The 13,542-nt window shown below is 44.8% G+C and overlaps 1 protein-coding gene across 1 annotated transcript in view; it reads right to left on the bottom strand.

The window, feature by feature from the left end:
• The window catches only part of PIGU (phosphatidylinositol glycan anchor biosynthesis class U), a 39,320-nt gene that overhangs the window by 2,706 nt on the left and 23,072 nt on the right, over positions 1 to 13,542 (bottom strand). The window contains exons 4-11 of the mRNA XM_017746939.1: positions 12,656 to 12,718; positions 11,274 to 11,383; positions 9,546 to 9,646; positions 7,498 to 7,595; positions 5,503 to 5,657; positions 4,850 to 4,993; positions 3,940 to 4,064; positions 2,005 to 2,147 (exon numbers count right to left, since the gene is read on the bottom strand). Of these exons, the coding sequence (XP_017602428.1) occupies positions 2,005 to 2,147; positions 3,940 to 4,064; positions 4,850 to 4,993; positions 5,503 to 5,657; positions 7,498 to 7,595; positions 9,546 to 9,646; positions 11,274 to 11,383; positions 12,656 to 12,718 (939 nt within the window). The remainder of the gene's footprint in view (positions 1 to 2,004; positions 2,148 to 3,939; positions 4,065 to 4,849; positions 4,994 to 5,502; positions 5,658 to 7,497; positions 7,596 to 9,545; positions 9,647 to 11,273; positions 11,384 to 12,655; positions 12,719 to 13,542) is intronic.

The raw sequence follows: 13,542 nt of genomic DNA, 5'->3' as shown, positions 1-13,542 counted from the left end.
TCCGCAGTGGCCTTCCTGAATGGAGGCGCCCGGACCTGGACACAGCACTTGAGGTGCTTCACCCGTGCCCAGCACAGGGGACAGTCACTGCCCTGGTCCTGCTGCCACACCATGGCTGGTACAGGCCAGGTGCCCTTGGCCTCTTGCCCACCTGGCCACACCAGGCTCTTGTTCAGCTGCTGTAGATCAGCACCCCCAGGGCCTTTCCTACTGGGCACTTTCCAGCCACTCAGCTCCCAGCCAGGACAACTTTGGTTGTACTGAGGCACACAGTGGGACTGTTCCCACACCTGGGGGCCTTGAAACTGCAGGAATGGGTGACAGTGGATTCTCTAAAGCTGCCACCTTGGGAAACTGCCTCGGCTGGGGCAGGCTGGGCTGTGGCAGGGACCTGCTGGCTCAGTAGTGCCATCCGTCCCTTAGCCTCTTGCAGAGTGACCTTCCCCCAGGACTGCTGCTCTCCTCCATTTGGAAACAGAAGCACATAACTGGAGTAGAAAACTGTTTCAGTGCCAGCCTGAGCTGGTAGGCATTGTCCTCGTGTCCTAGTGTGCAGATGCCACTTAAAGCATTGCTTTGGCACTATGGCACCTGAAGTACGTGGCAGTGCTAAGTGCACAGAGGGAGGACAGTCAAAGCCTGCCTGGGTTACTGTGCAATACAGCACAGAAAAACACAGCAGCTGCTGCAGAGGCTCAGTGGCAGGACAGGAGGGGATGAGGGCCAGGTGGAGACCAGGGCCAAGAGAAACAGGGCTGCAGACTGCTGAGGTTAGGGGAGAAAGCGTGAAGGAGAACAGACCCAGGGAGAGGGAAACAGCCAGGATCTGCTTGCTTTGCTGAACTGCTGACAGGCTCTGTCAGTGCAGGTGACATTACCTTGAACTAACTTCTCTGCAGATAGAAAAGAGCTGAGGTGCATGGGGATGAGGGCTAGGTCTTTCTCACAAGGAAATCAGACAAGAAATTTTTGCTGTCTGCATTTACACAGAGCACAAGACCTGGCAGGATCTGCTATGACTTTCTCAGGTAGGAGATAAAATCCTCTTGAAATATCAACACCTGCCATGTCTAATTAAAGTTTTACTATTCCTTTCATTCCATAGCAGGACATGTAATGAACCACTCCCAGTTTCCTATCAGCTTCTCTTAGCAGAATCTCTATTCTCCCTCTCATCCTGTGCAGTCTCTTTTGGTTTTACCAAATGAGTATTTTCCCCATTAATCAAGGCTAAGAGTAGGTGATTTTATGTCCCTGGTCAAAGTGTTCCCCTGGCTTTAGGAGAAGCAGAAAAGCATAAATGGCTCAGGCACATTCAAAATAAAGTCAACTTTAACATAAACATTCTGCTCACCCCCATGTTAAACTGCCCCAGGGCTCAGGTATATGACAAGCAGCACAGAGAAGAGGAAGGACTTACAAAAGGTTGTAGCACCTGTGTACACTGAGTTCCACCCTTCAAGGGTGCTAAGCTCTGCTTTCCCTAAGGCCACTGGAAGTCTTGTATCCAGAATGGCCTCAGGCAAGGCAGGGAGAGCAAGTCCTGGCATCACTGGCACCCTGCACGTGCCGCCACATCTCAGAAAAAGAGTGATGGTGCCATGTCCCTGTGCATGGGCAGGTCTCATTTGTCTGTTTTCTGGCCCCACTGCTACTGCCCTGAGGTTTTTCCATTCCCTCTCTTAGCTCCCCTTCTCCATTCACTTGTGCTTGGTCCTGCCACACTGAGATGCTTTTCCTCAGCCATCAGCAACAGAGCACAGAACCTGCAGTCAGCCGGCTTGGATTGTTAAGCCACAGCTCAAACACCACAAGAACTCTTTCCATTAGTGTGCCAGGGGCTGAGGAACAGGCAGAATCCAGGAGGAGAGCCAGGAAGCTGCAATGCAGGACCACACAGGATGCAGAGAGCCAGCCCCATCCTGCAGAATTCACTGCTGCTGACAGGCCACCCCATCCAGCAGCCAGCCCACAGGGCAGCTTCATTTGCCTCACTCTACTGACCTGCCCTACGTTGAAAGTCAATGTGATGGCATAATAAAAATTGGAGTTGGCACTTCCTGCATAAATCCACAGATGCCACAGAACAGGGAACAGGAAGGAGCAGAAAATGAGCACACATGACAGGATGAAGATGTTCCGGAGGACTGCAAAAGAAAACCAGCTGTTAAAATAATGTATTACTGAGCAGTCATGGTCAGACAACCAGCAACAGTACTTAGGGTGTGTGCAGGGGGTCAGAGGCACTTTGCCAAGACATACTTCCCTCCAACAACCTTTCACAGGTTGCTTTAGTAGCTTCCTGGATAGTGGTTATAAGAAATCCACTATATTTCCCCTTCAAAATAAATACTTCTGCCTTTGCTGCAGTGTGAAATCTCCATTTGTAGCTCTTTCCTTCTCGGCCCTGCTTCCAAACATTCTTTCTTGGATGACTTTGGTTCTTTGGTACCTACACTACAGCAACCAGCAGCCTGCAAAGGGGCCTTTCCAGCAGCATCCCAGTTTGGGGAGCAGAGCACTTTAATCCCTTGCCTCATCAAGCTAATGACAAAGGAAAAAATGAATCTGTGGGTTATAGGAAAAGATACTTGGGAGGTGGCAAGGAAATGAAAGCACCACAAAAGGAAGAAACTCATACAGGCCAAATGCACTGACAGACACATGACCTCGGGAAGTGCAAGAATCCAGCAGTCTGCCTGAGTATGTGCCAGGTGGACAAAAACCAAGCACAACTTTGTCTAAAAGAGCTGGGAACTACCAGGGCAGGAGAGGTTTCCTTTTCTGTGAAGTGCTTTTGCCTGTCCTTCGGTAGCAGTGCCGTAATCCATCCTGGCACTTGTGCTGCTGTGCTTGGCTGCAGCCCAGCCTATGTCCATCACTCTGCAGCTGAGGACAGCTGATGTTTTAAGAGCATTGTCACATCCAAACCTCTTCCCACCTATTCTAAACCTCTTGTTCAGTAGGTCTGTTCACACACTTTGGGGTGGGAGCATGTGACAGATGACTGCCCTCTGACTGCATGCTTGGAATGTGCCACTGATCTACACTGAGCAAGGACTTCTCAGAAGTTCATCACCTGCTACAGCTGTGATGTGCTCAGGGCCAGCCTGGGGATTCCTGCCCTGTTTGATCACAGCTGCTTTGGCCTCAGCTCTCCTGAGTCTGAAACCCACAGAGCAGTTGGTCTCCAGGTCTCCTGACTCCTGACTAAGTCTCCTACAACAGGCAGGTGAGCTGTCCATGAACACACTTGGCCTGGCCTGGAGAAGGCTGCAGTGAAAGGCCTGGACAACGTGGCAGCGTTGGTCAAAGCAGTTGGTTTAAGCAAGAAATGCCAAGAAAAACACACCACTTCCAAACCTCCCTATGGAAGCAGGTTCTATAGACTGAGCCTAAGAATCCACAGGAAGCTCTATGTGATTTCAAGAACTAAGGAGGGTCTCTTCGAAGCATTTAAGAAAGATTGGACAATTGCTTGGAGTAATTCAGTTACTTTCACTCTAAGCAAAAAAGCAGATTCAAAACAAAGCACAACTGCAAGGTCCAGCATTTTAAGGCTGGGGGACTGACAACTGCAGGAGCACTGTTCAAATTACACAGCCTTAAATGGGAGTGAAGCATCTGGAGGATGCAGGACTGTAAAAAGTTCTTATTAAAAAGTTAATCTTCAGACCAAGATGGAGAGAGGGGGAAGATAAGGTACCAGTGAAAATTCCCTCCTTGATCAATTTCAACCCTAGTCCTAAAGAAATGTTAGGGACTGTATCAGCAGAGGAAAAAAACCTCCAAAATCCAGCCTCCTCCTAGGCATCCCATGGAGGTCATGAGAGCCTATGAACTTGGGTCTGGTTTGGTTTAGTGGTGACCATTTAATTTAATCATTTGACAGGCCTTTCCCCATTGCAGATAAAGAATTATCAAGCACAAAGAACTTACATCTGTAAAGGTGGCTCCAGACAGGCAGGAAGGCCATGTACAGTGCAACGTCTCCCACGGTGGGATAGGACTTGAAGATAGAAATGATGGCGAGCTGGACAAACATGAAGAACACAGGGTGGTCCCTGGAAGGCAAAACAAACAAAGGCTAAGAGCATGCAGAAGAGCCTCTGGAAACTGCAAATAAATATCAGCAAGGGCACAGATGTGCTGCAGGACAGGCTCAAAGAGGCTCCTCCAGCCCTGTTCTCTCCAGACTAGGCTCCGAAGGCTGGGGGGGTGGACAGAGCTGTCCTGCAGAGCAGCAGCGTCAGGGGAGGCACATCTGCCACAGCCCTCGGGCCTCCCTCAGCACACATTTACACACTGCACAATGGTCATCTGCACTGTGCCTCCCCAGCTCTGCCTTATTCCCCAGAAGCACCTGCCCTCTGATGGCAATTTGGAGAAGCCCAAAGCCCATAGTTATCCCTCTGGGACACCTGATCTATTCAGTGCAAGCCAAAAGACAAGCTCACTGAGAATGCAGGTGTGTTAATGGGTGTTTTTATCAGAAAGAAGTCAGTGAACTCAGCTAGCAAAGTCCCCAAGTTCCCACTTTTTTTCTGACAATGAAGTGCTTGAAGTTCCAGCTTTCTGACTACACTGGCTTATGCTGGCAGGGAGCAGGCACTTCTACAGCCTCCATTTCTGCTGCCTCTCCTGATGCTTGCAACACAGAGTTCCACTGCAGAGCCCAAGTCACTCTACTTAAGAGGAACAGAGCTGAAACGATGGGAAATGAGGACACCAGGCCCTGTTAAAAATCTTTTTCAAGCTCGTAGATCAAGACATCTGACTTCAGCTGTAGAAGCTTCCACTAGAAAACTTAAGAGTAAAAGAAGTAGCAAAGAAACACACTCATACTTACTTTAACTTTATTGCCAAGGGAATGGTGTAGAAGAACACATTGATTTGAAACACACATACAAAGAAAAGACTGAAGTGTTCAAACATCTCTGCAAAGAAGTACCAGAAAAGTCCAATATTGGGTGTCAGGTCTGGAACAGAAAGGCTGAAATTTGAAAAGAAAGTCATGGTAAATTTTTTAATGGACGTTTTTCACTGCCCTGCTTCTGCTGCATTAATTACCATTGTGTGCTACTGCATGGAGGACCTAAATTGTAAATCCATGAAAGAGAAACCAAATGGATGAAAAGGTGGAGAGCAGGTTTAAATCCTGCTGAGGAATCCTTCCTGATGTCCCAGCAGGATTTAAACCATTCTCAAGCAGACATTTCTCCAGAGAGGAATATTTCACAGCCACAGTAGCTCAACAATCAAACCCATTTCCAGTCACTCAGTCAGTGGCAAACTGCTCCTGTCTTTAATTTTTGCTGTTATTTAACAGAAGTTGGAGTTGGCTAATGGCTGCTTTCCGCCACATATTCTTTCTTTTCTTGCATTGCCAGTAAATCACAGACCCCACACTTCCTGGGTCAAGCACACACCTGTGTGTGATGGGCAAGAAACAACCTGGGTGGGGCCAGACAGAAAACCATCAGTAAGAATCCTTATACTTACATAAACCCATAAACAGATGGGATAAAATCCCAGGAGTTGAGCAGGAAGAAGGAGAGGCAGATGATCACCACGAGGCTGCACAGGTACAGGGATGCATACTGCATGGTGTAGAGCCAGAAACTTTTGCTTTTCAGTTTGATAGGTATGAACTGACGCTGAAAGAGAAACAGAAGCACCTCGTCAGGTAGAGAGCCACAAGAAAGCCTGAGTGTTCAGAACATCATTTTAAATTGATGAAAGAAAGCATCAAACATTGGCACTATGGCACTTGAAGGAGCAGCTTCCAAGCACAATTTGCTTGCTGTTCTTCACTCTGGCCAATTAAGTCATACACATTGCACGTATTCCCAGAACTGTGTTTGAAGCTGGTCATTTCTGCTTGCAGTGAGTCACTCCTGTGAGCACATGCACAGGTGTAAGATTTACACACCCCTCTGCACAGCTGCACTGGTACCTCAGACGTTTGCAGCACTGCACTCGTGCCTGTCTTCTCCTGCACGAACCCACTGCCCAGGGGGACCGAAAGCCCTGCTCCAGAACCCCCACCCTGTGGTACCACCACTCGGCCTGGCACTCCTGATCTGCTGCTGTCAGGGAGAGAGGACATCCACTGAGCTCCTAAGCACAAAGGAGTCCCTCTGAAAGCTGGCTTCCTCAAAGTCCTGCCACTGCCACATGTCCTTGTCACAAGTCAGCCTCAAGCCCTTGTCATGTAACATAACAGGTATCTCACTCCACCAGGTCCCCTGTGCCTGTGTACAGACAAATATACACAGGGGCCAACACCTCTGGGAATCGCTCAGCATTCTGCAGCTCCAGGTCAGTGATGTGGTTTTTCCATTTGGCCCTGGGGTTTGCAGTGGCAGGAGATGTGCAGAGAACCTGCCCTGACTGCTGTGTAAAGCTCACTGGGTTTTCTCAGTCAGAGCGGGTTTAATGTCACTTGCTGGGACAATGTAAGCAACATCACCAAAAAATTTTTGGCAGGACAGATTGAAAAGAGCAGGAGAAAAGTGATTTAGTTCTGTACAAAGAATGCAGGAAAGTTCATTTACAAATTTAGATAAAAGGACACATACTGACATGACTGCCTCTAAAGGCTGCAAATTAGTCAATCACATATCAAAGCACTTATTGTTTGTGAATGTGAAGTACAATGCTTGCACTTTACTCCCAGCTTACTTTGACTAAAGTTAAAAGAGAACAACCGAGACCAAAGATTTAAAGATATAAATGTTCCTAAAAATCACCAAATGAAAAAGCAACACCAACTCTGCAGTTCTTCTCTTTAGTCTTTACTACTAATAATAAAATTCCTGAAAAAAAAGTAAGAGACATTCATGTCAGACAGTCAGAGAAAGAAAATGAATTACAACTGACTCCCATTCTGTCTGGAAGCTCAGAGATTTGAGAACAGGCTAGTTAAGTAGTGAAGATAAGCTATGAAAATCACCACCAGAAGCAACCAAAAAAGACTGGTGAAATGCACAACAGCAGCATTTCAGAATCATAATCATTTCAAATACCAAAAATTATCACAAAGTGATCTGTGAAGTGAGCTGAGCCTCTGCTGGCGTCACAGCCTCACCTTGCTGCCATAGCAGGATAAAATTAGCAAGGTCAGCCCTGGTGGGATTCAGGGTCTTGTTAATGGAGAGGGAGAAAGGACAACCAGCCTCTTTCCAGAACATGCCTTTTGCCATTAAACCCCAAACCAGCATTTTCAAACTCCTCTGGGTCTAAGCCCCTTATTGCTGTTCACACCACACAAAGAACAGCACTTTTTTTGGGCAAGCTAAACACCACCCAGTTCTGTAGGTGACTTCCTGCTCCCTTCTCTCCTCACACAGGCATTCCCATTCAGGGTTCAAATTTGCCCCGGCTTGAGGAGAGTCACTTTTTCTGAAACTCTGCACTTGTCTGACTCCCCTCGCCAGGACTGTCCCTGCACAGCTACAAGAAGACAACAGGTACCAAGAGTTAGAAATCACCTACCTGTAGAAGGTAAAGCAGTGCTGGAGCAAACAGTGTGAGAGGGTAGAGAGACTGGTATGTTGCTAAGGCCAGAAACACAGCACTGAGGAAGGCACTACCTGCAAAGAAAAAAAAGGTTCATTTATAAGGAACTTTTGCTATGAACAGCCATACAGACAGGAAGTCCAAATGGGAAGAAACTCATAACCCTCTGCAGGGGATTCCCAAATATCAGGACACCACTTAAAGGAGTTTTTAGCAGAACATATCCTGGAGGCTGTCCTCTTGTTAATGACATTTTGAATGGAGAATGACTCATTCCATAAGAAAGAGCCTCTGGCTGGTTTATATTTCCTATCATTCACACACAGGAGGAGATTCATATAATTCAGTCTATATAAAGCCCATGCTGGCTGCTGTTAATGCACGGGAATGCATTCACTTAAGTCATACCTGTATGTAAGAACTGCCATACTGGGCATGCTGGATAACCTCATCACCAGAATGTGCTGCGGCCTCAGCAAAGCTCTGTGCAAGAGAGCATGCAAAGTCTGCAGCTGAAGGAATGGAGTAGCATTAGCTCTGCTTTACTGATACCAAAACTGAGGCACAGAAAGGACTGGCACAGCTTTTCCAAGTGATCTTATAAATATGAATGCCTTTATTGAGGCAGCTTTATTTGAGGTGTCTCAGTGTTGGGTACTCACATTTCTCAACTACCAGTAACACAAATAACATCCAAAAGATGTCAGGTTAAACAGTAAAAATACAAGCACCCAGTGCAGTAGCCTGGTTAGAGCTATAGACTTGATGGAAGTCTTCTGTAAAAATAGAGCTCAGACAAGACAAGCTCTCAGCAAGAGCCCTGACTCAGTGCATTGAACCAGCTAACACTCAGCAAACACTCAGAGAGCTCCTCTCTGCTTCCTCCTCTGAAAGGGAAAATACAGGGTTACCTGGTGATGAGCCTCTCCTCAGCTGCACTCTCCTGACAGAAACCTCCCTATCCTGTATTTTATCCAGTGTTCAATTCAGCACAGATCTAAAGAAGTGATTCCCAGAAATCACAGACATAACCTGATATCCTCTTTGCCCACTTAAACCCCAGACTGCCAGACTCCCAGTCAGGGAGAAACCACGAGACAGCCTTTGCCTATGACCAAACTATTGGTCTTAGGGTATCAGTGAACAGTTAAAAATCAGTTTAACTGAACAGATCCCACTTGTTTGCTATTGCAAATGCTTTTAAATGAAAACACCTCCTGACACAATTAGCCAATAATTATAGGAAAACTTTCTTTTGGAAATACTAATAAAAACTATCTATATCAGCATTTTTTTGCAGTGCCTGGGTCTGGGCCCTGCTGGACACAAGAGATCAGACTGACCTTTCCTCTGATCCAGCAGAGAACTCATTAAAACGTCAGTGACTAGTACAAATCATATAGGCTAAAAGCTTTTAGCACTGGGGAGTCATAAAAGAAACAGAAAGCTGGCATTATGCACAAAATGATCGAAACAGTGACAGATTCTGACATAATCTACTCCACTGGGCTGGTCTGGGTCTCTGGTTACTGCTTCTGCTTCCCCAAAGCTCAGTTAGTTCATTTCAAACCATGTTTACAACTGTGAGTGAAAGCCAAATAATAGCTGCAGGCAAATGCTTGCTTTTGAATAAAAGTTCAAGGATAAGCTTTGAAAATAAATTGTTTATGACGCTTAAGTGCATATTCACATACAAAAGAAGAGCAACAGAACTCTTATGTCCTGCAATACACAGACCCATTTCTTCCTGAACAGAAGGCTACTTGAAGCCAACCAGGAAAAGGAGTCAGTTTTTAGATGAAACTCCCAGGTACACTGAGGTGAAAGTAAGTTTTTACTTGACCATAATAAAGTCTCTTGATCTCACAAATTCATTCAGGACTTGTTCCAGTCCTGTTTCTGCTATGTTGCACTGAGATCTCCATAGCAATCGTATCTGTAAATCTTGCCCTGGATTTAATTTTTGCTACATTTCTAATCTTCCTGGAAAGTCATAAAGAACCCTTTTTTCTTCACTGTGTTACCTTTTATTGTAGCTAAAATGAAGAATGCAATGACAGAGTTGTTGATGGCACAGGTGGACTTTGCCACACAAGACATCACAGTGTAGGGGTTTAACAGGTAGCTGAAAAAGAGCAAAGCTCAGGTTACATTCCAAGGAGCATCTAATTAAAGAGAAGTTCAAAGGAAAAAAAGATGCACTTTGCCTTTTCTTTTTGTTTATTTACATTTGATGGGATCCTCTCATCAGCAAATTAATTCAGCTGCACAGGTTTTTCAATCTGAAGCAAAAACCAGACCTTTGGATTGCAGACTTGGACACAGGGGCCACTACAGAAATGAGACATTGGGAAGATGTCCAAAATGCAAGTTCTGGCCTAGAAAATGACTACCAAAACGGTTTCTTGCTTTGCAGAAGCATTGTACATTTATTCAGTCAGATCTAGGATTCCTGGGTCCAAAGGAAACTTTTTCTGCTACTCACACCTACTACTTCTGAAGAAGAATAAACAGAAAATGTGATGGAAACAAATCTGAGACATGGGCAGAGTTTCCCACAACCCAACCAGTCTCCTGCTGTGGCAGAGCAAGCCTTTATGTTCACCACAGCACGATCTGAGCACAAAACCTGCCAGCTATGCAAGACCGGCACACTTTAATTGGAATTACAGAAAAACTCTGAATGACTTTACATTCCAGGATGCAGCCACACTTTAGTTAGCAAGGATGCCAGCTCCTCTTGGAAATAAGAATTACAATAATCTCATTTAAATAGGTTCAGAGCAAAGAAAAAGGTTTGGAGGACTACCAATACAATAAGTATGATAATGTACTGATCAGCCTTGCCAATAACTAATTCACTCATCAAAGTCAGTAGACAGGGCTGATGATTTCCTAACTCTCTCTTTATATTTTCCAATGTCTCAGAGTCCCAGTCTGTCTTTTTCAGTGTTTCCAGAAGGCAGCCTACAGCAGGACAGGTACAATTTAATGCCAACTTTGCTGTGGCAATGTGCAAAACAGTCTGCAATTTACCCACTTTACCCTTCTGGCCACAGGAAATGTGCCATTTAAAAAATTCATATGAAAACAAGAAAAAATGGCAACTTATCTAATGGAGAACTCTCTCTGATACAGAACAATTTGGATCATTTCTTTGTGTCAAAATATCAGTTAAAAAAATTCTGTAACAGCAGGTACCTTGCTTGTATATTAGTTATTTTAGTTGAAGCCTTCTGAAATTAAACAATGTTTAGTATACAGAGGAACACCAAGACATGAAATTAATAAAATGACAACATGAAAACATCTTTTAACTGTTAGAAGCAATTGTGGATATTCAAGTTGTGATATTCAGCAAGCATTTTGTCCAGCTGCTCAAAAATTCTTCTAACTTTTCTGAAAAGACACCATTTGGAAGGCACAGAATCAATTTTGATAACATTATCATAAAAATAAATAGGAATGTGATCTGTGCTGACACAACACTCTTGTTACCCAATGAATGACCTTACACTGCTGAGCCCATCTCAAAGGGCCTGAGTGAATTCACTCATTGGCAACAAACACATGGAAATGCATCTGCTTTTCACTTTCAAACTGAGTACTCAGGGCCAATAGGAAATTCAGAATTTCTGTGGGAAAGAAACCAAACTTTTGACAGTTTTTGAAGGCCCAAATGAGACAAATAAACCCCAAAGGGAGCTGAGGAACCAAAGCAGCCCACTGCAGCCTATAAGTGCAATACTTACAATAGTGCTACCTTGAGGGGGATGTAGTGCATCTCCATGGGTGTCTGGATGAGTTCAGCCACATCTGGGGCATATTTATCCAGTTCTATTAGGAGCTTCTGCTTTTTGAACTGAACAAGGGAGAATGATCAAAGACTGTCAGAAGAGGAAAGTCATTATTCTGTACTACTTGTGTAATTCTATTTCATATTACTCAGCCAGTTACCTGGGGTTTCTATTTCTGTGGAGCATATTCAAGCCCCTGGCATGAGCTAAAACTTATGTTATGTGAGGAGTTGTAGAGAACAAAAAAATCCCTATCTTCTCCCAAATACTTAACAACTGAAGTGAGAGTCAGGAGGAAGCAGATAATCTCTACTTGTTTAAACTTCCTTAATTACCTGTGTCTATGCCTTGACACAGCTACCAGTGAATTCACCACACTAGTGTTCAATACTCAATCTTCCTAACACCTCTCTGGATCCCTAATGAAAAGCTAACTTTATAAATTCACTGTTCAATACACAAGTCCCTGAAAAACCAAACTCCATTAGTATGCAGTCTTTGTTGTTTTAAAGATGGATACTTCTATGACAAATCCCTCTTTAATCTCTTTTGTTCTACGAGGCTCTCTATGGAGACAAAAGAGAAATCTGAAATATGAACTGACTGAATAATGCTATGGTGAGACAGGACAGAGATGCTAGCAGTAAATTCTCAACAACCAAAGTAATTCACATGTGGAATTCTTACATGCTTGCAGTTCTATCCTGAGTTATTTCCTTAATCTGAAAGTCAGAGGACAGGGAACAAGCACACAGCTGGGTGGGAGACCACCGAGATGCTGTAGAAAATGTAGTCTCCCTGCTGATGTTGATACCTAATCCCCATCCCCCTGGAACTACAGAGAGCACAGCACTGCTTACACAAAATGTTCTTTGAGAGCTGGGAGGAGTCACTCACCTCCAAATACACATCCTTATAATTTGAAGGGGTATTGCAAGTAGTATCTGATGTCAGACTTTCATCACACTCACTAGAATGATTTATGTCACCTTAGAACTGTTGGAAGGTTTCGCTCCTTCTTTTACACATTTCTAGTCTGTGTATTACCTCATGCTGTGTGCAAAGAAACCCTCTCCAAGGTATAACACCCAGGCTGTAGAAGATTGTACCCTGCTGTGATCACCACTCAGTGTGTAGCAAGACACTGGAATAGTGCCACAACAAAATTTAAAACGCCTCAGTTGTTTACCACATTCGGTCCTGTTTATCATTAAAATATGACCAGATTTACTGCAACAAGGACTTGGCACCACCTCCTCTAGCACATCTTTCCTTTGGCCCAAGGTAATTATATTTGCTGGGAGAAGAGGACCAGCAACACTGGGAAGTCAGCTTACCACAACTTTGTTGAAGTCCTGGATTGCCAAGTAAAGGGCAACAGCAGTTAGCACATCAGTTATCTAAAAAAATCAAGGGATAGACCGATTGTAACCAAAATGAACAAATGGAGAAAAATATATTGGTCAGCATTTAACAGCAGCTCTGATCGGACTCAGCTCAGGGGAACAAAACACAAGTTTTAAAAATCCTGAAAGGCTGATTTGTACAGTGCCCTCACACACCACCACTTCACCTTGAAGGCATGAGCTGTATCAAAAATATGTATATTCACAAAACAAGAAAATGGGGAATTAAGAGGAAGTAAATTGTTCATGGAGAGCAGCACGTGAGGGTAATAGAGAGAATCACTGGTGTAGTGAGAGCACAGCAACACTGGGGCAGTGCCCAGCTGGTTAAACCCACCTGGCCACCAGTGCAGCACGAGAGTGCCTTGAGCTGCCCCAGACTGCCCAGGCAGCAGTACAGGGCAGATGCCTGCCTGGCAGGGACCTGGGGACAGAGGCTCCACTGGGTGCTGTGTGCAGCCAGCTACAGGACTTCTGTTCTTCTGAATTATGCAGAAGAACTCGCAGGACAATTTACAAGAGACATTTGGGGCATTTGTGCTCCTTGCAGGTCTGGTGTTTGGCAGACAGAAACAGCAGAGTAGGAATTGGTGAGAAACAGCAGAGTAGGGATTAGGCTGGGGAGACAAAGTATTTTGTTACCTCTAAGAGATAACATTTGAAATTTGAAATAAAACGACACCTTCTATCCCTCTGTGGGGATACTTATCTAAGCAAGAACTCACAAAAAAGAAGGAATATGTACAAGAGGGGAAAAGCCTGAATGTGGGTTTGTGCAGGCAAAGCTGCCTTTCTAATTAACTGTGAGCTCAGCAGGA

This window comes from Corvus brachyrhynchos, unplaced genomic scaffold (assembly GCF_000691975.1).
Source record: "Corvus brachyrhynchos isolate BGI_N302 unplaced genomic scaffold, ASM69197v1 scaffold661, whole genome shotgun sequence".
NCBI lineage: Eukaryota > Metazoa > Chordata > Aves > Passeriformes > Corvidae > Corvus > Corvus brachyrhynchos.
Note: the sequence above shows the minus strand (reverse complement) of the source record. Positions and strands in the feature narration are given on the sequence as shown.